The sequence below is a fragment of the Xiphophorus hellerii genome, chromosome 14, assembly GCF_003331165.1.
Source record: "Xiphophorus hellerii strain 12219 chromosome 14, Xiphophorus_hellerii-4.1, whole genome shotgun sequence".
Taxonomy (NCBI): Eukaryota; Metazoa; Chordata; class Actinopteri; order Cyprinodontiformes; family Poeciliidae; genus Xiphophorus; species Xiphophorus hellerii.
In genome coordinates this window covers 11,493,669-11,516,551 of record NC_045685.1, presented here as the reverse complement: position 1 = coordinate 11,516,551, position 22,883 = coordinate 11,493,669, and the positions used below count along the sequence as shown (strand labels likewise).

The 22,883-nt window shown below is 38.5% G+C and overlaps 4 protein-coding genes and 1 long non-coding RNA gene across 6 annotated transcripts; 1 reads left to right on the top strand and 4 right to left on the bottom strand.

The window, feature by feature from the left end:
• Window positions 1-1,004: 1,004 nt before the first annotated feature.
• LOC116732866 (mitochondrial fission 1 protein-like) lies at window positions 1,005-4,032 on the bottom strand. 2 transcript variants are annotated; one of them, XR_004341898.1, is made up of 5 exons: window positions 3,910-3,993; window positions 3,383-3,510; window positions 3,177-3,253; window positions 1,719-1,824; window positions 1,005-1,644 (listed from the first exon to the last, which is right to left on the bottom strand). XR_004341898.1 is itself a non-coding variant. In XM_032583423.1 (5 exons), exons 1-5 carry the CDS (start codon window positions 3,956-3,958, stop codon window positions 1,541-1,543), a joined length of 465 nt encoding a protein of 154 aa, XP_032439314.1. In that variant the 5' UTR covers window positions 3,959-4,032; the 3' UTR covers window positions 1,005-1,540. The 2 variants fall into 2 exon arrangements, 1 of the variants encoding a protein (XP_032439314.1); XM_032583423.1 differs by having other exon boundaries at window positions 3,177-3,261; window positions 3,386-3,510; window positions 3,914-4,032.
• LOC116732868 (uncharacterized) lies at window positions 1,824-21,635 on the top strand. The gene is made up of 2 exons (XR_004341899.1): window positions 1,824-2,076; window positions 21,237-21,635. It is a non-coding gene; the product is annotated as an uncharacterized LOC116732868 (long non-coding RNA).
• LOC116732865 (cytidine deaminase-like) lies at window positions 4,802-7,769 on the bottom strand. The gene is made up of 5 exons (XM_032583422.1): window positions 6,584-7,769; window positions 6,358-6,474; window positions 5,862-5,973; window positions 5,727-5,784; window positions 4,802-5,076 (listed from the first exon to the last, which is right to left on the bottom strand). The coding sequence occupies exons 1-5, from the start codon at window positions 6,588-6,590 to the stop codon at window positions 4,963-4,965; spliced, it is 408 nt and encodes a 135-aa protein (XP_032439313.1). The 5' UTR covers window positions 6,591-7,769; the 3' UTR covers window positions 4,802-4,962.
• Window positions 8,832-12,981, bottom strand: LOC116732863 (claudin-15-like). Its single transcript, XM_032583420.1, has 5 exons — window positions 11,917-12,981; window positions 11,502-11,666; window positions 11,192-11,273; window positions 10,999-11,106; window positions 8,832-9,427 (listed from the first exon to the last, which is right to left on the bottom strand). The coding sequence occupies exons 1-5, from the start codon at window positions 12,131-12,133 to the stop codon at window positions 9,331-9,333; spliced, it is 669 nt and encodes a 222-aa protein (XP_032439311.1). The 5' UTR covers window positions 12,134-12,981; the 3' UTR covers window positions 8,832-9,330.
• Window positions 20,164-22,455, bottom strand: fis1 (fission, mitochondrial 1). Its single transcript, XM_032583421.1, has 5 exons — window positions 22,335-22,455; window positions 21,757-21,889; window positions 21,551-21,627; window positions 20,879-20,984; window positions 20,164-20,803 (listed from the first exon to the last, which is right to left on the bottom strand). Exons 1-5 carry the CDS (start codon window positions 22,377-22,379, stop codon window positions 20,700-20,702), a joined length of 465 nt encoding a protein of 154 aa, XP_032439312.1. The 5' UTR covers window positions 22,380-22,455; the 3' UTR covers window positions 20,164-20,699.
• Window positions 22,456-22,883: the final 428 nt, after the last annotated feature.

Below are 22,883 nucleotides of genomic sequence, written 5' to 3'. Positions count from 1 at the left end.
TATAGAGGCTATCAGCTGTTTGTACTGTTTTCAACTTCGGGAGGGGTAACTCATTAACCCGTCTGACGACACCGAAACTCACCAGACCTGTCAGGGAAAATGATCTGTTTAACGGAAAAGATGTCGCTAGGAGAGAGAAACAGGAACATATGAGAAGAACCCAGGAAACCTGAGACTGAAAACACATTTTGCCCTCAATGATTTATCAGAGCAGTGCTAATTCAGATACGCTCCGGTGAGTTTGAGTTACCGGGCCAACGTTCATTGAGTGCTGCAGGATATTAATGTGTAATCAACATGTAGAAATGCAACTGGGAACAATGTGCATGCCCCCATCACGCTGTAATCAAGGTTATTGTGTAATCCAGTACGACAGCACTTTATTGTTTGACACCGAGCCTGACGGCCCGTACCAACACAATGGAGCAGCACATTTGGATTTCAGTCAATTTCATGTCCAGTTAATGTGTAATATTCTTTTATGCACCTTTTTGAAATCGAGGTTTGCAGCAGATCCTGGTTTCCAGCAAGTTGGCGGAGTAACACTGAGGTGTCACAGAGTAAAAGTAAAAAAATGAAGAAAAATATATTTAATTTATTTTAACGCAGTGTCGTCTGATGAATTTGGTTCTGTAACTCAGCCTTTATATCTTCATTAAATCTCTAAAAATAGCAATAGGTATTTTGCTCCATATAACACAGTAGGAGTGTAACAGGTAAACCTTCTATGGATGCAAACTTGACTAAAAACCCACCTGTTCAGGATTGTATTTGAAACGTAATCAATTACAAATTTATTGATGGAACCTGACTTAATGTCGTGTTTTGATTGTTGATTCTATGTTGCATTGTGTTTTTGTGTTTGATATGATGTAAAGCACTTTGAAATGCCTTGCTGCTGAAATGTGCTATACAAATAAAATTTGATTTGATTTTTTTTTTTGGAAAAATTAATTTATCCGTCTTTATGATTTGCAGTAAAAAAACAACAACAGTGACATAAATATTCTCGCAGTTGTTTTATCTACCAAGATGTAAAACAATTAAATATAGTAAATATCAGGAAAGCTTTTAACACGAGTAAATGTGTAAATTCTATTAGTTCTTATTCTGAATAAACAAAAAAAGAGCATGTCTGGATTAAATGTTCACTGCTTTGAGCTGAACTTCCCTGCAGACATTAAGCCAGTATCTCTTCATGTTACCTCCTATTGTTCACACAGCATCAGTAACGCTTTCCTTTATCCATAAACAATGAAACAAACCTGTACATTCTTAGAAATACATACAGAAAGCAAATGGCAACCTATTCAACTGAAGTAAGATAAGTAGCTAGAGACTGACATGCTTTAATATGTGAACAGAAGAAAATGTGATTTTCAACCCTGTTAAAGTATGAAACATTTTTTTCCAACCATTATTTGCTGTAAATGTGTCGCAGCACAAATTCAACTTCAAACAAACCTCTTTTTAGCACTTGGTTATTTGTTTTTCTTAATGGAGGTCAACGTATAAGTCCAGAACACATTTCTTATCCAGGTTAGGATTTCGCTGCTCCCTTTGACACCGCCAAGCCGATCAGACCCGCCAAGCCTGCCACGCCCAGTCCGATTCCCCCAACAATCGCCATGCCGACCAAGCCGTCTGGACAACGACAAGCGGGCGTGAGAGTGGGGATTTATAGAGCGTTTTCAGAACGTTGTATTTCACACGCTTACCTTTCTTCAAAGCCTTGTCGATGAGCTTCTCCAGCTCCAGAGCCTGCTTGTTCCCCGGCTCGTTCCTCAGGAGAGTCCGGATGTACTTCAAGGCTTTTTCATATTCCTGGGGAGGGGGGAGAGAGAGAATAGAGAAGTCACCTAAAATTATGAAAACAAATCAAATCTGCCACGATCAAAGTCGATGCAGATCAGACGTGAGGTGAATGAGGCACGTGAGGTATAGTTGGAGAGATTACAGCTTAAAAACAGAGAAAGAGACCATTATAACCTGCAGACCATAAAGTCCTGATTAGTTATCTTCAGAGGACAGTCAGGGAGGGAGCAGAGGCAGGCACACTGCCGTACCAGAATGCAGGTGAGGAACCCCCCCCCCACAAACACATAAATCAGATATTAGAAACTCTGAGAACAAGCTGTCTAATTAGTCCACCCTGGTGTAAAAAAACACCAGGTAAATGGGTGTAAACCTCTGACAGACACTTGAAAATATTTGTGAAAATATTTGAAATAGCAAAAGATAAAATACTTAAGGGTTATTATTAGCCCAAAAAGAAACAATCTTTCAAATTAAAGTAGTGTTTCATCTCAGTTATGCAAAAAGTATGGATCTGTGACTGAACATGAAACAATCAATAGGAAAAAGTTAAAATATAACGGTTAAATATACACATTAAAATAGTTTAACTTTAAATGTACTGATGCCAAAAGAAAACCTCAAAGTATTAACTTTTCAGACTCACAGTGACATCTAGCTGCATCACCGGTAACATGCTTGAATCAGCAGACACTGCCTTATTGTTTTAGAAGTGACTCAGTTATATGTCTGTGTTTGTATCAAAAGAAGGGAGTAAGAATTATGGGTAATGAAATCATCCATTAAACATTCTTAGACACCTTTCTTTTTCTTGCTTTTCTTTACTTTTGGGGTTGGAAATTTCACCCTATTTATGCTTTACGTTTTTGATTTAGTTTATGCCTGCCAACCCTATGGTTTCTAGTTTGATAGTTTTGTAACCACTGACTTAAATTAGTTAATTCATTTTCTATAATTTACATACATCCGGCTACAAGAAAGTGTGATTATATGACTCCAGTAAATAACATGCGTTTGCAGGTTGTCATTCAGAGTTACTTTGGTTTGAGCAGGAGTCAAAATGACAGGCAATAGAAACAGCATACAAAATCCACTAACAACAACATACAACAAAATTAAACAATGTGTTCATTAAAAATTCAAATACTAATATAAATGACCCAATATGCAATGGTTAAACATATGGGTATGAATAGTTTGTTTATAAGAAGATAACAGAAGTAAACCTGTTTATAAATAGTGAGGTGTGGGTAGGAGACACCACAGCTGTTAAGTTCTGACCATTCACACAGAAGAGAGTATTTTGAACACGTTATGAAAGAAAATACAATATTCATATTATATTTGGAAAGATGACTGACTTTGAGTCTGTAGTTGGCCACTGCAAGGTAGAACAGATAGTCCCGGGAGTCGTCCTTTGACGATTTGTGGACAAGTTCTGCAAGACAAAAAACATATATGTTTGCTAAAGTAGTCCACAGAAAGAATGTGACTGGTTCCTACAGGTTTACTTAGAAGAAATAAAGAAAAATAATATGAATAATTTAAATAATAAACATTTATTTACCCGAGCAACACTCCCTTCTTGATGTCGTCTGTGTGTTTACTCCTGATTAAACACCAAGCATACTCAAACTTTGTTTCCTTGGAAACAGATCCCTTCAGCTGCTCGTTGTTGTACTTCTTCTCGAATTTCTGGAACAGAAAAACCACAAATAAGTTTCATAAAAAGGGATTAAAATTACAACATATCAGAAAAAAGTATCGACTTTTAGCGTCTGTTACATCCTGGTGGGTAAGATTTACATTAATTGTTCCACTATGTGCAATTTAATGTAAATACATATAAATGTGAAACTACTGTTGGCACCAGGTACAGATTACTAAAGTGAATTTAATTAAGACGGCAACCAAGTGTTAACCCAAAACATGGACATTAGCATTAGCATGCTACGTGACGCGACAGACGTGGTGAGATTTCCCACAATGTCAGCTTTTACCGAGACAAGTGAAGGTAAGAGGATATCGGTGCTAGTTATTAATTGGCTTATATGTTCGCTCTGCGACGAGGTAAGAGGTTTAATAATGTAAAACTTACTTTGAGGTCCTCAGGAGCTACAACATCACTCAGAACAGCCTCCATGTTTCCGGAAAACGGAGCTAGGACACGCCCACGTCACAACGTCACATGACACAACAACGCTTACGTAATGTTTTCCTTTTCACCCCCCTAGAGCTGCTGGATAAAGACTTTTTTCCTACTTCATCCAACTCCAACTTTTTCTAGGTAAATTTCACACTCACGTGGTGACATGAGAGGGAAAAAATAAATAAATAAAAATCGTGGCCATCCAATTAACTAAGTCGTTGAAACGAGTTATTAAGTCGTACCCACCATTTATTTTCTTCTCCTATGCATCTTAGAAATGGTCAAACTCCAAGCCAAACATAATCCACTTTAGCAAGGAACTCAACATTCAACACCACGATGAAAGGGCTTCACAACAAAATGACAATAAAAAACATTTCGGTTCTAGTTACTTAATGTGAATTTATCTTTGTAATCTGTTATTCGATCAGGACAATTTCTTTCCTGCTCGTCATTATACCTCTGACAGACAAATAAGTTTGTCCTGTTGATGGAAACAAAATAAACAGTAAAATATATAGCCATTTAAGGAACCTACCACAACAACAATAACAGCAACAACAACCATAATAGAAATAATTATTTTTTTTTTATTGTACATTTTGCTATTAACAAATTATTATTATTATTATAACAGTTATAGTTATTATACATTATTATAATCATTATTATGTATAATAGTATTATATAACAGTAATATTTTATATCAATTTAATATTAATATTACATGATATTAATAATCTATTTCTTCTAATTTGATATAGGCCTGAAAATGAATTTGAAAAACAAAATTATAGTTTTATCAATTTCTGGCTTACTACAAACTTGACAGTTGTTTTTTCTTTTCTTTTTTTTTTACTACAATAGACTTACATCAACTGCATGGTTACATGTTTGTAGTAGGTCTACAGCAGGTTTTCATATTTACTGTTTTTTCTAGGCTAGTTGGAATAAAATCATGGAGCCTCAGGCCATCCAGAGGTGCAGTGGAAGTGTTTTCAGTTCTTTGCGAGGTGTTCAGGGGAAAATGCTAAAGGCAGCAGTTCATGAAGATGAGTTTCTTTGTAAGTTCCATCCGGCTTAGTCAAATACACAGTCCAGTTTGATCCAAACTGTGGGGAGGAAGAACAGGAGAGAACCAGTGATGTAAGAAGAACTGCCATCACTGTTATTCACCGGGCAACTTAATTTCAGACTGAGTCAGGAACTATTTCCCAAATCTTATCAGAACAGAGAGTCCTCTGGTGCTCTGACACACCTAACTCCCCCTGAAGTTTCACTATTTGATCTATGCCTACTGAACTCAAGCGCTTATTAAGGCTAATTGGAATAAAATCATGGAATGAAGTCTAGGAATGAAGAATGAAGGAATGAAGTCTAATAAGTTCAACTTTATATGTGACTATGTTGTCAACATTACATATGAGAGACAGAATAGGAAGAAAAGTATAACTTTTGGGTCACTGATTAAGTTCAGGCCATCCTAAAATTATTTTATCCATGCAAAGATGTGTAGAAAGCATTAAAATAAAAACTAATCTTCTATTTCAGTGGAAGAATACCAGAAACAGTAAAACAAACAAACAAAAAATAAACATAAGCATCTTTTACTAAACAAAGAGACATTTTTTTTTCTCATTTCCAGTAAATTCTGTCTTACAAAATATCTACACGACCCTTTGAATGATTCAACTTTTCTAAGCGCCTTCTACTATCATGCAGAACGTATGAAAACACAGAACAGTTCTCTGCATAATCTCACCTCCATCAGAACCTGTCTGCATGCTCCACACGGTCCAACAAAACGGTCTTTGATATCACTAAGTAGAAAGGAAAATGAATAAATGACTATGATACTGTTTGAATTTTGACCGGCATGAAGTTGTGAGTGTCTCACCATGTTACAGCGATGGCGGTGAACTGTCTATGTCCCTCAGCTACAGCTCTCTGGATGGCCGTCCTCTCGGCACACACGGTCAGACCATAGGAGGCATTCTCCACATTACAACCTGGAAATAACAAAACATCTAGAGCTGTTTTATTTTTATTTTTTAAAGTGCTGCATAATTTCTACCCACCTACCCAGAGCCAGTTTAATTTTTTAAAATGAAATTGTAGTTGGAGTTAAATTGAATCTGTTTGTCCTGTAGAGATTACAACTGATATGAACTGATTTGTACAAATAAGCTGAACTTTATTTCTGTATTTATAAAAAATTAACACTTTTCTTTTAGTGTATAAATCTGCCATTTTTTCCGCCAGTCAAACTTTACTACTCTCTCGTTGCCATTCCCCATGTGATTTATTTAATTAAATTTATTATAATCACATAACAGCAGGTTGAACACTGTATTTACGCGATTTTCTGTTGGAGCCACCTGTTTGTTTCCTACCTGTGACAATGGCGCCATCTGCTGTTAAAAGAGCAGCACCGACAGGGAAGCGGCTGTAGGGACAGTAAGCCAAGTCTCGGGCCTGTAGGCACTTTGAGACCAGCTCTGTCACTTTATCTGAGCAGAAAATACAGGATTAGCCTTTAACAAAACAAATACTGTATTTAAAAAGAGCCACATGGCTAATAAGAGAGTTTTTTAAAGAGATGAGACTCGATGGACGTACCTGTCATAGTAGCAGATTGGTCTCTCACTTTGTTAGATGGACTGTTCTGGACAGTTTCTCCGTCTAAAGCTGAACTACCACGTGATGGACAAATGAACTGTTAATGTTTTAGAGATTTTGTTTTTTTCTGGGTGGTTGACCTGAGCTGGTTTTCATGTGCACTGCTGCACTACCTTCCACCTGATTGGCTGATCAGGGATGACAACGTCCACATGTTTCTGATAGGATCAGTTGTGGGACTCCCGTTCAAACAGTAAATGAATTGTCCAAAGCAGCAGTGGTTCTGCCCTCGGGAAACGTTTTTAAGTAGAAACATCTTTATTTGGCATTGCAACAATCAAATCCTCTTTTGTGACTCTTTGGAAAATCCAATTTGGGAGCCTCACATTTGCAGTCTAATGTTTTTTTTTTTTTAAGTGCTGCATAATTTCTACCCACCTACCCAAAGCCAGTTTAATTTTTATAAATGAAATTGTAGTTGGAGTTAAATTTAATCTGTTTGTCCTGTAGAGATTACAATTGATATGAACTGATTTGTACAAATAACCTGAAGGTTATTTCTGTATTTATAAAAATGAACACTTTTCTTTTAGTGTATAAATGCAAATCTGCCATTTTTTTTCAGCCAGTCAAACTCTACCACTCTCTCGTCGCTATTACCCAAGTGATTAATTTAATTTATTATAATCACATAACAGCAGGTTTTACACAGTATTTCAATGAATAAATTATGTGAATATGTCTGACCGTTTTCACTCACAGTTTTCCCGTTTAACCTGCAATCTGACCTGGGTTTATGCAGCGAGGAGAGCCACTGATAGGCAAGTGGAGATAGCTGCCCCTTTTTAAAAAAAAGAAACAAGCTAAGCGTTAAAGCGCAGCCAAAATACTGGCTGCTTGATAAGCTAGGTCTGTCAGATTTTATTGTGTGCCCGCCTTTGTTAGTGCGCAGCAGCAACAACAGCCTCCCTCCGCCTCCTCCTCACTCCGGAGCCTCCGTGATTCCCGCCTAGCCGTGCAGCAGTGCGGTCCGCCGACGAAACGCCGGGGGGCGGCCGCTGCATGCACGCAGGGCTCGGTGATTCAGAGAGGCCCACCAGTGTAATGAACTGGAACGACTCCTGCAATTCCCAATGGAGATGTGGGGGTAGCGGTGGTGGAGAAGAGGGGACCGAGACCACCGCTGTGGCCGCTGAGAGAGATCGTCAGCGGGTTAAAGTCCTCGACACAAACACTCATTTATCCGTCTGGCACGTTTCAGCGGCGATAAAGACAAAGCAATGGAGGACTGCTCCGTTATGTTCATTCATGAAAGTAGAACCATCCTAGCTTGCCAAAACGGCAACATTTGTTCTTTTTTAACCTCTAATAACGTGTTAATACAAATAATATACTCATTTTCATACGAAGTTTAACAGTTTGCTCACCTTAATTAATTATTTAAAGCAAATATGTATCTTTGTTCCCTTTACCGTTACAGGCTGGCCAGCCGACCGTTAGTTCACGTTCAGTGCAAAGTGCAAGTTCACTGCCAGGAGAAACTTCCAGAATAATCACGTTCAGCTAGTCAATCACAGAAGCTAAAGCTACACTGTCGTTCAATTTAACGTCTAACAAAGTCGCCATTAAGTTGTGTTGAACAGAATTGGACAGGCATTTACAAGGAAGCCTCGTTTCGACCTGTATGTCAGAGGACGATACATACTGTGGGGTATTTGTGTCATATATATATATATTTGTGGGGTATTTATAAAACCAAATTTCTCTAATGTTTGAAAAATAAAATTATGTTCAATTATGTCAAAGGCTTTACGGAAATCTAAAAATAATATAAGGCTGTCATCATGGCACAAATCTGCATAGTCAATCAGATCCAACACTAGCCTGATGTTGTTAGCTATATGTATTTGTGTCATGAAACCATTTTTAGTTTCATCAATTATAAGGTTAAGAACACTTTTCATCTTCATCACAAAAAATCTAACTAGAATTTTATAGTGGTTGTTAAGAAGGCAGATCGGACGTCAATTATCAGTCAGAAGGGGGTCATTCCTGTCCTTATGGACACACAGCGGTGACTTGACTTCTTTTCCCTCAGTGATCACGCAGAGTCCAGCAACGTGGGCCTTTTTTCCTTCCTTCCTGGCTGCCTCAATTAATGGCCAGTTTTTCCAGCAGAGCTTGTCAGCTGTGGTGAGATCCTCCGTAAACCTCATCCTGTTTTCCTTCAGATAGCTTGTTGCGTTGTCTTGTTCACATATTTTATTGTCTTCAATAGTAAAAAAAAAACAATACAATTGAAGCAAAACAATTGTTCTCCATCCTCTCCTTACGGTACATTACAAAACTGTACAAAACAACACAAATTAAACCAGAAACATCTCTATTTTGACCACATAAATATATGTCCTTGTTTATGAAGATCAAAGCATGATTTATTGTTTTGGTAAATGCCCACATGTTGATTTCATCAAACATAAATGGTAAAATGACTCAGTCTGTGTTGTGGCAGAGAGAAAAGCAAAACAGCTCTGTACAGTGTTTATATCATCGGCCTTAGTAATGATTTATACAGGAAATTCATCAGAAATTGTGACTCTATACATTACAGTTACTGCCAACAGTAAGCAAATGGTGCAAGTTCACAGCCATGGACAACAAGGCCAGCAGAAAGAGTAAAAAAAAAACAATGAACGATTTATGTACAGAATAAAAAGTGAGAAGATGTCAGAAAAATGCCATCCTGCTCAGACGTAAGCGTTTCGTTCATAAGTGCTGGCTGCGGCGCTTCTGCTTGGTGCAGCTCCAGAGTACACTATTCCTCTGTCATGATAACGCAAGGGGCTGCAAAAAACAAAACAAAACAAAACACAGTTGATAGTTGAGAGTAATGCACTGTAAGAAAAATAAGATTTACACACTGGTTCTCTCTTTTGATATCAGAGACAGTCGTGTCAAAAGGTTCACTCTCAGTTTTTATATTATATGTTGATGCATCAACTAGTAAAAGAGTTGGTCTTCTCTGGGTCTTAAAGTAAAGGTAAATGCAAACTCAAACATAAACACATTTATTGTTAAATTACCAGAAAGAAATCCAAAATGCCAAACTTTGGATTGCCTCATATTTAGCTCTAAATATGGTTTGGTATACAGTGAATTTCATGAGTGACTCTAAGATTGCATCATGTCCCGTGTCATCACTCTTCCACCACTGTGCCTGATAGTTTGCATAAGGCTTTGACCTGATGTGCTGTCTGGTTTTCTGCAAACATGGTGAAGGGCATTATGGTCAAACTTCTCTTCTCTCCATTCACATACAATTTTTCAAACTTAAGTTGTTTAATTATTTTGTTGATGATTACTTCATTAATTACTTTGCAATAGCAGAATTTGATTGGCACTGACTGATTTGGATTCAAAAGGAAACAAACTTTGTCAGCATAAAATACAATGTTTTTGCCTCCTAGGGTTGATTTTTCACACATTAGGACAAAATTTCAGTTTTGTAATGTATTTGTAACAATATCCTGATAAAGTCAGCCTTCTAAGGTTACACCAATAACATGTTTTTTGGATTTTTTTTGCTGCTGTATTTGTAAACACTTGATTTTATGCAATGCATACAGGCTGGTTGTCACTCTGTTTTTATTGCAACACTAGATGGCGCTAAAGTCGAACAGTTTAAAACCAAGTGAATGCTTGAATCTTTATTTTTCACCTAAACCAGGAGTCTAGAGCTACTTATGGCTCTTTTTCCACCTGACAAACTTTACCAAAATTTATAAAGAAATTAGCCCTCTTCTTTTAAATAACGAGGTTACATTAAATGCTAAATTAATCAGTCCATGTGTCTGATTCAATAATATGTGTAAGATTTCCATTGCAGATGGCACTAATGGTTGAAATGTTTTTATGGCAAGTCCTTTAAAGTCACTCAGATGAAATCTGTGTGATTTATTTAATCTTGTTCTAGTATAAAAGTGTGTTTTTTCAACAGTGAACACATTTTTTAAAATTTGCCTTTTTTTTCTAAAGAGCCAGATTAGTTATCTTTTTCTTAAGGGTCAAGGAGGATTTGCAGCTCTAGTGGGATCAATGTTACAAATGGCTCTTTGGACCGAACAAGTTGCCGACCCCTGACCTCTTCCTGGTATTTCCACCTCAAGACAAAATCAGTCTGCAGCGTTTCCAGTAGCTCTGATTGAATCTCATTTTTGTTTTTACTCTTGGAGTATTTATAATGTTTCAGCCAGTTCACAGTAATTCGAGCCATGCTTCTCAGTGTGCTGCTTATTAAGGACTTCGATTAATTGCAGTTAATCAACAACTTGGCCTCGTCAAACTGTAACTGTGCATTCGGCAGACACTTTTTTTCAGCTCTCTGAGTATTAAACACAACATGGATGGGAACTCACTATTTTTCCTTTGTGCCTGCTTTGCAGGAGCAGGAGAGACAGACTCCTCCGACAATGGCGAGCAGGGCAGAGCACCAGCCGATGTAAAGTCCTTCTCCTATTTCATACCTGAGGCGGAGAGACAAACGGTCAGCTGATGTCTTTCTTAAAGCTCTACTGTGCAACTTTAAGCAGCTTTACTGCTGCATCTTACTTGATTCCCGGATAGAAGGGGTCAAAGAAGTCCTGGGTGATGTTAAAGGCGTACCACGACACCGAGACCATGGTGCAAAGACCTTTTGTTAGAAATAAAAATGCTAGAAAGCTGCCAGTCCATTTAACCCGGTTCTTTAAGGAACCCAGTGAAAATTTTATGGAGGAATGATTTAAATGCGCAATAAAACCATATCCTGATTTATTGTCCCGTTAGAGAAGTTTCTTTATCTTTCTATAGAGCAGTGAATCAGCAAGTCGTAATTATCAGCAAGCTTCCCTGATGGATGTTCTTGAATCTGTTTTCTTACCTTGCAGGATGAAGAGAACCCCAGCGGTGCCTGCAATCCTCCCTTTGAGAATATAGTTTTCTCCCCATGATCTTGAACACTTGATTCCGACCAGGGACCCCACAAGGCCGAAGGTGCCCAATACCATGGATGCAATCATCAGGGCACGGGAGGCCTGGATATAACCTGGAGGAATAAACCAGGAAAAAATGAGTAAATTAAAGTCCTTATCTGTGGCGGTGGAGGAAAGTTTATAGTCTCCTCAAACCTATAAAATCTTCTTATCATTTAACCTCCACATCTCGTTATATAAATCCTTTTTATAGATAAAATCTTCAAGGTAAAGTCTCTGGTAATTTGAGTTGGTAGAATAAATATATATTTATATATAAAGTCTCTTGTTACATCTTTTGTTGTAGATTTTTTTTAAACCTACCATTCAAGGCAAGCAGCGATGGGAACTCCCTGCAGTCACTGACCCCGGTTGAATCCGAGGCGCAGGACATCCACAGGTTTTCGTAGATGGTGGAGGTGGTGATGACGTTCCCGTCGTCGCTGGCCACCTTCCAGTAAGGATGTGCCAGCGCGACCCCGACCATTATCCATCCGACGAACCCCAGAAACAAAGCCACTACTTCCACAACTGGATCCATGACCGTTTCTTCAGTCCAACTCTCAGATAATCAAAAGAAAATGATAGAATACCCAGATCCAAGTCTGTTTTCTTTCCTTCTTCTCTCTTTTCGGTTAATTTGGGAAAAAAAAATTAGCTCCAAAAGCGAGACCCTCCGTTGAGTTGACAATAACCTCTGTGTAATGTGTCTGGATCCTCAGATATGTATACAGTGAACCCTCGCTATAACGCGGTTCACCTTTCACGGACTCGCAGCTTCGCGGATTTTTTTGTGCAGATTTTTTTTATAGAGCATTGTATTCTGTGTCCTGATTGACTAAACAGTCTCCGCGCTTCTTCTCTACCTGTGTGCCAATAACGTTGTGGTATTTAAAAATACGTAATACAGCAAATTTTTAAAAATGTTTTTGCCCAGAAGAAAAAAAGAGCGACAACAACTACCGATAACTATGTTCTTCTTTCGAAAAAACACACCTGCATTACAGGCTTCAGAAGAAAAAGACACTAGAGAGCGGGAGTCAGGCCGCAGCGTCACAGTCAGAGGAACAGTGATAGATTACCCAGATCCAGATCCAAGTGACGCGAGTCACAATTCGTCCTACTGTACTTCGTATTGATGATTAAAATGATTGTTTTACTGTAGTTATTTGTAAGAAAGCGTTCTATTTGCTAAAAAAAAATTTGCTTAGGCCTGAAAACAGGCTTTGTTTTTTGGTTTCAATGTAGAGTATTTAATTATGCTGTATAATAATTGTAAAAAATAAAGGTAACTACTTCATGGATTTCGCCTATAACGGGTTCTTTTCGGAACGCAACCCACGCGAAAAACGAGGGTTCACTGTATTCATTTATATGACTGGCGGTTTCTCCTCCCACTACCCTCTATTTTACTCTCTCCCTCTGTCCCACACACACACACACACACCCACCCACACACACACACACACACCCACACCCACGCACACACACCCACACACACACACACACACGCACATGTACGGGTATGGAAATTGCACTACAGGGGAACTCTCTCTTTAGGGCGTAGCTCATCTAGGTGCTAAAAGGAATCAAAAGCTATTGTCCGGGGCCATAATGTGTGGTCCCTTAAGGACGTATAGAAGTGGACCAGCACTGTAATGGAAAACCATTTCTCTGTTGATCCTAAACAATGGATCACTTATTTGACTTTAATAAATTGGACTGTTGATTTGAACTTGGTTATATGAGAAGATCTCTCATAAAAAAAATAGAACGCAGGGCGACAACGTCAACATCTAACTGGAATAATCTCAATGGTTAACAAGCAGAAATGCAGAGACAAAAAATTCACAGTTCTCTAGTTTATCTCAAAGTTTCTGTGTTTGTTGGACCTCATTAATAACACCCAGTGATGGAATCTGGGTCAGCGCTGACAAATCCTCTGATTGCTTTAAGTTGGCCCAGCTGATAATATTGAAGATAAATCTTAGCCTGTAGTTGAGGCCCAGCTGTCAATCTGGTAGAAGGGAGAGAATTCATAAAGGCGCAAATTCATTTGTTTAAAGGTCAACAACAAAGATCTAGAAATAGGGCAGGCCAAGTTTCAGGGAGGAACTTTTTTTTTTAGAGATCTCCAGAGCATGTTTGAAGCCACAAATGTAATGCTTTAAAAAAAAAAAAAAGATCAAACTGACGGTTCCTAGAAATGTCTGATAATTATCGCTCCTGCTCAGGACAAAAGGTTCTGGGAATCCAACAACTGAATATAAAGGTAATAGAGATAAAACAGAATAACAAAGAGTAGAGAACAAAAGACACAGAGACAGGAACACACAGGTTTCTAAAATTACTTTACGTCAGTCATCTCTTGCTGCAAATGTTGTATGTATATATACTGTATATACACAGTACAGACCAAAAGTTTGGACACACCTTTTTAATTCAATGAGTTTCCTTTATTTTCATGACTATTGACATTGTAGATTCACACTGAAGGCATCAAAACTACGAATAACACATGTGGAAATATGCACTAAATAAAAAAGTGTAAAACAACTGAAAATACCCCTTATATTCTAGTTTCTTCAAAGTAGCAACCTTTTGCTGTGATTACTGCTTTGCACACACTCTGCATTTTCTTGATGAGCTTCAAGAGGTAGTCACCTGAAATGGTTTTCACTTCATAGGTGTGCCCTGTCAGGTTAATAAGTGGGATTTCTTGCCTTATAAATAGTCATGAAAATAAAGAAAACCCATTGAATTGGAAAGATGTGTCCAAACGTTTGGTCTGTACTGTATATATACTGTATACGGTATATATATATAACTCCAATGTCTTTCCACATCTCCTGAACTGAATCCATTGTTTATGAGGGTTTTTGTAGCTGATTAGTGTTTCTCTACTTTTATAAGGTCAAAACTGATCCAGCAGGACAGGATGTGCATTGACCTTAAGAAATGTGTAGGAAATATTTTGTGGACTTTTTAAAAAATTTATATTAAAATTTTGTGATGAAATTCTTGTAAAACAAATAAATTAGATGCATATAATATTCTCTCCAGTCGCAACCTAAATATGGATTTTCATAGTGTTTGTTTCACAAAATAAAACATTTACATTTCAAGTAAAATAAAAATAACTCCAAATTGTTAGAAAAAATAAAAGAGAAGCAACATATTGTTATCTATAAAGTTTAAATGCTCAATTTTAAGGTAAGTCCACATGTGTGTTTCTGTTTCAGAAAGATTTGTACTCTGGGTAATGAGGTGTACATTACCTCTACAGTAATTCTCTCCTGTCACAAAATCAAATCATATCAAAACAGTTTTTATTTGTATGCTTCCAAATTAGATCAATGTGATAAGATATTAATATTTACTTACAGTGGTGTGGAATAGTGTTTCCTGATTTCCCAACATTTTGCATGTTTGTCACACTTAAGTGTTTCAGAACATCAACCCAATTTCAAAATTTAAGATAACACAGGAAAGCACAAAACACAGTTTTTAAATTAAAGTGTTTGTTATTAAAGAAGAAAACAATCTTACCAATTCACATGGCTCTGTATAACTGTTAAAGTGTTCCGTAATGTTGGAGCTCTGTTTAAAATGGACAGGATGTTCAAGGTTCAAGATTCATTCATAAAAATGGGTTTCGTGAATTTTCTGGATTTGCTCTATGGATACTTTTTTTGCTTGATGTTTTTAGCTTTTCCTCACATATGGGCTTGAAACATATTTACTGCCTTTAAATGTATTTTAAAACAAAGTGTTTTCCAAACTCTTAACTAAAAGTCGAATGTAAATGTGCGAATTATAGTCTACAAATTATACTGTAAAATTATTCACATCAATTTTAGTCATTTTTAGAAATCTCTGGAATGCAGAAACAGTCAGAATAACTTGTAATGTATCGAGAAAAAAAACAAAAAACAACCCAACCAGGGTGGGCGGAGGGGCGCTGGACGGAGGGCAAGAGTCCACAGAAAAAACAGAAAACATCCCAACCAGGGTGGGCGGGCTGTCGCCCACAGGTGGGAACAATCTAAAAAAATCCCTTTCTTTTTTTTTTTTTGTTAGGTTAGGTTATCAAAGTAGACAACACGGAGACTCACGTGTCTCCGTGACACGTGAAAAACTGTGACAAACTGACAAACACAAAGAAAAACTCACATCCTCACACAATGGAGGTTTTCAAACAGATTTGAGATTAGATTTCACCTCTCAACAGGAAAAAGAGCCTTAACCTGCAGCCCTCACGTTTTAGATAGAAACATGCTGTTGCTTTGGTATGACCTAGTCAAAGTCCCGACCTACATAAACTTGAGAGCTGGTGGCACAACCTCTGGGTATTTCTGAGTTGTGGGATGTTAATGCAGCGAACTCATCAGGGAATCTTTCCTTTTGGCAAAAGGAAATTATGGCTTAGAGGTCATCCATGTAAAAGTTTTTGTTGACTGTTAGTACAACATCTGCTGAGAAGCTGGACTGATTATCCTCAGCAGTCTTTCTGAGAGCATAGCAAGCACAGCTCGGTGAGGAGACTGCACCAAATAAGTGGACAGTCATACAGTATTCCTCAAGGTCTTGTTCTAGATTACCTTGAGGCCACCACATGAAGAGTAAAAAGTCCACATGCTCCTCAGCCACCATCTTAACCTGGTGGAACATGGATTTTATGTCTGTCATTAATGCCACATGTTCCTGCCGAAACCTCACCAGAACCCCCACCAATGAGCTAGTTAGGTTTGGGCCCTGTAAAAGCTGACTGTTAAGCAAGACCCCTTTATACTCTGCTGCACAATCAAACACCACACGCAACTTATGTTTTTGTGGATGGTACACACCATGATGTGGTATATACCACACCTTGCCTTTCTGCATGTCCACTATTAATGGCATTAGTCATGACGTTTGTGTACTCTTTATGAAAATTTCTGTTCTTTTTGAATTTCCTTTTCAAACCAAGTATGCGCTGCAGAGCAACAGAAATGTTTGGCATAAAGAGTTCTTCCCTTTTGAAAGGCAGTTTCAGTTTGTAATGCCCATTTTCTAGCTGCGCAGAGCGATCCATTATGTCTAGGAATTTTTGTTCCTCTCTTGACATTTAATCTTGTTCTGTAAAGGACTTCTCAATAAAGTCATAGTTGTATTGGCTTGTCAGGAGCTCTTCAATTTTATCAACTGTAGTTCTGTTGACATGAACTGAAGGGTAGCCATGTTCAAGATCCTTGTAACCTTCTGCTGAAGCATTTATAACCCATCCTAGGAGGCTTCTGATTGCATACGGCCCTTCACCTCTACTATTAACCACCTCCCAAGGTTCCATTAGTTTAGATGCATTTGTGCCCACTAATAGGTCTAAACCAGCATGTATGTGAGGAAACTCAATGTTTCCCACATTTGTGGGACTCTGCATCTGTGTAATGGCTTCTACCTTGGTCGGGTCCGGTTTAATGCCCTTCGCACTGATGATGTGACTGAAGTACTGAGTTTCTGATTTGATGAAATGACACTTTGCTTTGTTCAGCTTCAAGTCACTGTTCTTGATGGTCTTCAGAACTGCATTCAGGTGGTTGTCGTGTTCCTCCTTAGTCTGTCCATAAACAAGAATGTCGTCCATGACTACGACAACACCTTCACGGTCCTTAAGCAGAGTGGATAACTGTCTTTGAAAGATTTCTGGCACTGACGTGATTCCAAATGGTAGTCGTCTGAAGCAGAATCTACCAATAGGGGTTATAAATGTTGTCAGTCTTCTGCTCTTTGCATCCAGAGGGATCTGTCAAAATCCACATGAGGTGTCTAAGGTGGAAAACACCTTAGCCCCCGTCAGCTTTGGAGCAATGTCTTCCAAAGTTGGTAAGATGTAGCGCTCTTGTTTTACTGCTTTGTTTAGGCGTTTCAGATCCACACATACTCTTACTTGATCTCTGTTTTTCTTTTTGACAGGAACCATCGGGGCGCACCAATCAGTGGGCTCAGTAACCTCTACTGTTCTGTTTCAACCTTCGAAGGGAGAGGAAATGGGACGCGGTGGGGCGTTGTCAGGCTATAGGGCTCTGCGTCTGCTTTCAGTTCTATTTTGACAGGGTCTCACTTAAGCAGGCTGATTTCCCCAAATACATCCCCTAGGAGTTTATGTTGTTGATCCTTCTGACCAAACCCATCCTCATAGCAACACTACCTCCCCAACAGGTTGTGAGCATAGGGTTCCTTTATGGCAGTAACAAAGAACCGGTATTTCTGTCCCTTAAACTGACTTGTGGCTAGAAACTTGCCCACACAGCAGACTTCACCTCCAGGGCTGGTGACCAGTGGCATTTTACTTGCTATGACCAATCTTGGACTCTGCTAAATGCAGCCTGAGGCATCACTGTAATATCTGCACCTGTGTTGATTTTAAATCTGACAGAACAGCCATTTACAGGTGACTCTAGAAGCCACTCATTTTCTGAATCTGGCTGCTCAATTATTGGTGGCTTAGGGTTAGTTACTGCTCCAAGAAAAAACATGTCCTCCCTCTCAGTGACTGACTTTCAGCATTTTTGTTCTGCTGTTGCAGACAACTTCAAAATGTCCAGTTTTATTGCATTTCCGGCACCTCTTGTTCTTAGCTGGGCATGGCTGCATTTTCCCGTGTTGTCTATTACAGCGAGAGCATGTAAGGAGATATTTGGACTCACCGACCTCCGGTTTTCTCCACCATTGTGCATCATTGTTGCTTTTTTTAGTGTGAAAATGCTGTTTCCCTTGACTCATTCCGTCCACAGCATGTTCCACACGCAAACTCGCGCTCTGCTGTTTGATTTGTTCGCTTTGGCGTGCTATCTGAATAGCTCGTTCAAGCGTGAGGTCTGCCTCCAGCTGTAATTTTTGGGAAACATCTCGGTCCAATATGCCTATCACAATAAAATTTTAACAAACAAATGGCTTCTACCGTGGTAATTATGTGAAATTAAATTAATTATATCCCAACTTCAGATTTGCCTTTACCTTTACGGAGCTCTTTGGTTCCTCCTATCGGTCTGTAGCTTCTCATATTGAGGTCATCAAACCAAATTTCAGATCTACCATACCTGACTGACACCTGCTGGCCTCAGGTTTGCAACCAGCTTGTGACTGAGAAACCAGTAACCTCCTCCCAGATGATGGCATGAACTTGTTAGTTCCTCTGTCCATTGTAGTAGCTGATATATTGTGAAAATCCGGTAGAAATGATGCACTAATCGAGTCATGTTTACATAGAAACAACGCGCCGCGAGGCTTTGTTTGTGAGACTTGCGGTCATGTGGGTCAGTTGTGGGAGGAGCTTGGTAAGGTCATCAATCTGCCCCGGGCTACAGAAGCCTCACTGTGACATGTCACTACACCGGGCCAACGTTCATTGAGTGCTGCAGGATATTAATGTGTAATCAACATGTAGAAATCCAACTGTGCATGCCCCCATCACGCTGTAATCAAGGTTATTGTGTAATCCAGTACGACAGCACTTTATTGTTTGACACCGAGCATGACGGCCCGTACCAACGCAACGGAGCAGCACATTTGGATTTCAGTCAATTTCATGTCCAGTTAATGTGTAATATTCTTTAATGCACCTTTTTGAAATCGAGGTTTGCAGCAGATCCTGGTTTCCAAGGTAATTGTCCAGCACGTTGGCGGAGTAATACTGAGGTGCCACAGAGTAAAAAAATGAAGCAAAATATATTTAATTTATTTAACGTAGTGTCGTCTGATGAATTTGGTTCTGCGGCCCAACCTTTATATCTTCATTAAATCTCATGAACTGTTTAGAAAACATTTTTAATTAAATTTTTAGTAGCTTTGCTGATCAATCTTCACACTTCAAATTTGTGGTGCAATAATTTGCCAGTAACTGTAGAGGGCGCTGTACAAATTAGGTGCATGCAGAGATGTTTAAATTATTGCTTTTCAACACAGGTTGTTTTATGCAATTGTAAAATATCAAAGGTAAGAAACTTTGCTTGTTGTGAATTATGACCTGACCAGCACAAAAGTCTCCTCTCACCAATTGATTGAAAAAAACATTTTAAAGAAGTTTTGACACAATAAAGTTTCCATAAACCTTGACTCTGGTTAGCAGTGACTACCTAAAGAATATTTGAATTATTTGAAGGAATATTTACTACGGTTTGATTAATTCAGCATCTAGATTTTAATCTTAACCCAACTAAACTTGAAATGTCTTTACAATTGTATTTTCTTCAATTGTTGCTTAAATGTTGAAACCAAGCATAGTTACACTGGAGAACTGTTATTTGTTTTTTTTTATTGTGATTTGAACATAATGGAGAGTGAAACAAGTAAATCTTTAACACAGAAATAGATTGAACATCTTTCATGGTTCTGTGCTGCTCTGCTTTGTTGTTAAAGTCAAATTACAACCAGCCTGCAGGTAAAATATAGCAAATTCAGCAGATATTAATGATGATTTAATTAAAAAGGTTCAATTTCACCAATATTTTATGTCCCCCCCCCCCCAAGTCTTAAAAATTAATTTATCAGTCTTTATGATTTGCAGTAAAAAAAAAACAACAGTGACATAAATATTCTCGCAGTCGTTTTATTTACCAAGATGTAAAATAATTAAACATAGTAAATATCAGGAAAGCTTTTAACATGAGTAAATGTGTAAATTCTATTAGTTCTTATTCTTAATAAACAAAAAAAGAGCATGTCTGGATTAAATGTTCACTGCTTTGAGCTGAACTTCCCTGCAGACATTAAGCCAGTATCTCTTCATGTTACCTCCTATTGTTCACACAGCATCAGTAACGCTTTCCTTTATCCATAAACAATGAAACAAACCTGTACATTCTTAGAAATACATACAGAAAGCAAATGGCAACCTATTCAATTGAAGTAAGATAAGTAGCTAGAGACTGACATGCTTTAATATGTGAACAGAAGAAAGTGTGATTTTCAACCCTGTTAAAGTATGAAACATTTTTTTCCAACCATTATTTGCTGTAAATGTGTCGCAGCACAAATTCAACTTCAAACAAACCTCTTTTTAGCACTTGGTTATTTGTTTTTCTTAATGGAGGTCAACGTATAAGTCCAGAACACATTTCTTATCCAGGTTAGGATTTCGCTGCTCCCTTTGACACCGCCAAGCCGATCAGACCCGCCAAGCCTGCCACGCCCAGTCCGATTCCCCCAACAATCGCCATGCCGACCAAGCCGTCTGGACAACGACAAGCGGGCGTGAGAGTGGGGATTTATAGAGCGTTTTCAGAACGTTGTTTTTCCACACGCTTACCTTTCTTCAAAGCCTTGTCGATGAGCTTCTCCAGCTCCAGAGCCTGCTTGTTCCCCGGCTCGTTCCTCAGGAGAGTCCGGATGTACTTCAAGGCTTTTTCATATTCCTGGGGAGGGGGGAGAGAGAGAATAGAGAAGTCACCTAAAATTATGAAAACAAATCAAATCTGCCACGATCAAAGTCGATGCAGATCAGACGTGAGGTGAATGAGGCACGTGAGGTATAGTTGGAGAGATTACAGCTTAAAAGCAGAGAAAGAGACCATTATAACCTGCAGACCATAAAGTCCTGATTAGTTATCTTCAGAGGACAGTCAGGGAGGGAGCAGAGGCAGGCACACTGCCGTACCAGAATGCAGGTTTGGTTTGAGCAGGGGTCAAAATGACAGGCAATAGAAAGACCATACAAAATCCACTAACAACAATATACAACAAAATTAAACAATGTGTTCAAATACTAATAGAAATGACCCAATATTTCAATGGTTAAACATATGGGTATGAATAGTTTGTTTATAAGAAGATAACAGAAGTAAACCTGTTTATAAATAGTGAGGTGTGGGTAGGAGACACCACAGCTGTTAAGTTCTGACCATTCACACAGAAGAGAGTATTTTGAACACGCTATGAAAGAAAATACAAGATTCATATTATATTTGGAAAGATGACTGACTTTGAGTCTGTAGTTGGCCACTGCAAGGTAGAACAGATAGTCCCGGGAGTCGTCCTTTGACGATTTGTGGACAAGTTCTGCAAGAGAAAAAACATACATGTTTGCTAAAGCAGTCCACAGAAAGAATGTGACTGGTTCCTACAGGTTTACTTAGAAGAAATAAAGGAAAATAATATGAATAATTTAAATAATAAACATTTATTTACCCTCTAAGAGCAACACTCCCTTCTTGATGTCGTCTGTGTATTTACTCCTGATTAAACACCAAGCATACTCAAACTTTGTTTCCTTAGAAACAGATCCCTTCAGCTGCTCGTTGTTGTACTTCTTCTCGAATTTCTGGAACAGAAAAACCACAAATAAGTTTCATAAAAACAGCTTAAAATGACAAATCCAGCTAACAGGAGCCGCTCTGTTTCACTCAACATATCAGAAAAAAGTATCGACTTTTAGCGTCTGTTACATCCTGGTGGGTAAGATTTACATTAATTGTTCCACTATGTGCAATTTAATGTAACCACATATAAATGTAAAACTACTGTTGGCACCAGGTACAGATTACTAAAGGGAATTTGATTAAGACGGCAACCAAGTGTTAACCCAAAACATGGACATTAGCATTAGCATGCTACGTGACGCGACAGACGTGTCGACGTGGTGAGTTTTCCCACAATGTCAGCTTTTACCGAGACAAGTGAAGGTAAGAGGATATCGGTGCTAGTTATTAACTGGCTTATATGTTCGCTCTGCGACGAGGTAAGAGGTTTAATAATGTAAAACTTACTTTGAGGTCCTCAGGAGCTACAACATCACTCAGAACAGCCTCCATGTTTCCGGAAAACGGAGCTAGGACACGCCCACGTCACAACGTCACATGACACAACAACGCTTACGTAATGTTTTCCTTTTCACCCCCCTAGAGCTGCTGGATAAAAACTTTTTTCCTACTTCATCAAACTCCAACTTTTTCTAGGTAAATTTCACACTCACGTGGTGACATGAGAGGGAAAAAATAAATAAAAATCGTGGCCATCCAATTAACTAAGTCGTTGAAACGAGTTATTAAGTCGTACCCACCATTTATTTTCTTCTCCTATGCATCTTAGAAATGGTCAAACTCCAAGCCAAACATAATCCACTTTAGCAAGGAACTCAACATTCAACACCACGATGAAAGGGCTTCACAACAAAATGACAATAAAAAACATTTCGGTTCTAGTTACTTAATGTGAATTTATCTTTGTAATCTGTTATTCGATCAGGACAATTTCTTTCCTGCTTGTCATTATACCTCTGACAGACAAATAAGTTTGTCCTGTTGATGGAAACAAAA

Excerpts from the sequence above, each read along its gene's own strand:
- LOC116732866 (XM_032583423.1), bottom strand. The coding sequence starts at position 3,958 with ATGGAGGCTGTTCTGAGTGATGTTGTAGCTCCTGAGGACCTCAAA. Across the intron at positions 3,262-3,385 it reads ATCAAGAAGGGAGTGTTGCT|TCTTGCAGAACTTGTCCACA; the intron begins CGGGTAAATAAA and ends ATATGTTTTTTG. Across the intron at positions 1,645-1,718 it reads CGACAAGGCTTTGAAGAAAG|ACGGCTTGGTCGGCATGGCG; the intron begins GTAAGCGTGTGA and ends GTCGTTGTCCAG.
- LOC116732865 (XM_032583422.1), bottom strand. Across the intron at positions 5,974-6,357 it reads AGATGGCGCCATTGTCACAG|GTTGTAATGTGGAGAATGCC; the intron begins GTAGGAAACAAA and ends TGTTATTTCCAG. Across the intron at positions 5,077-5,726 it reads GCAGACAGGTTCTGATGGAG|TTTGGATCAAACTGGACTGT; the intron begins GTGAGATTATGC and ends TCCTCCCCACAG.
- LOC116732863 (XM_032583420.1), bottom strand. The coding sequence starts at position 12,133 with ATGGATCCAGTTGTGGAAGTAGTGGCTTTGTTTCTGGGGTTCGTCGGA. Across the intron at positions 11,107-11,191 it reads CCCTTCTATCCGGGAATCAA|GTATGAAATAGGAGAAGGAC; the intron begins GTAAGATGCAGC and ends TCTCCGCCTCAG. Across the intron at positions 9,428-10,998 it reads GCAGGCACAAAGGAAAAATA|CCCCTTGCGTTATCATGACA; the intron begins GTGAGTTCCCAT and ends TGTTTTTTGCAG.
- fis1 (XM_032583421.1), bottom strand. The coding sequence starts at position 22,379 with ATGGAGGCTGTTCTGAGTGATGTTGTAGCTCCTGAGGACCTCAAA. Across the intron at positions 21,890-22,334 it reads TAGCTCCTGAGGACCTCAAA|AAATTCGAGAAGAAGTACAA; the intron begins GTAAGTTTTACA and ends TTTCTGTTCCAG. Across the intron at positions 20,985-21,550 it reads TGGCCAACTACAGACTCAAA|GAATATGAAAAAGCCTTGAA; the intron begins GTCAGTCATCTT and ends CCCCCTCCCCAG.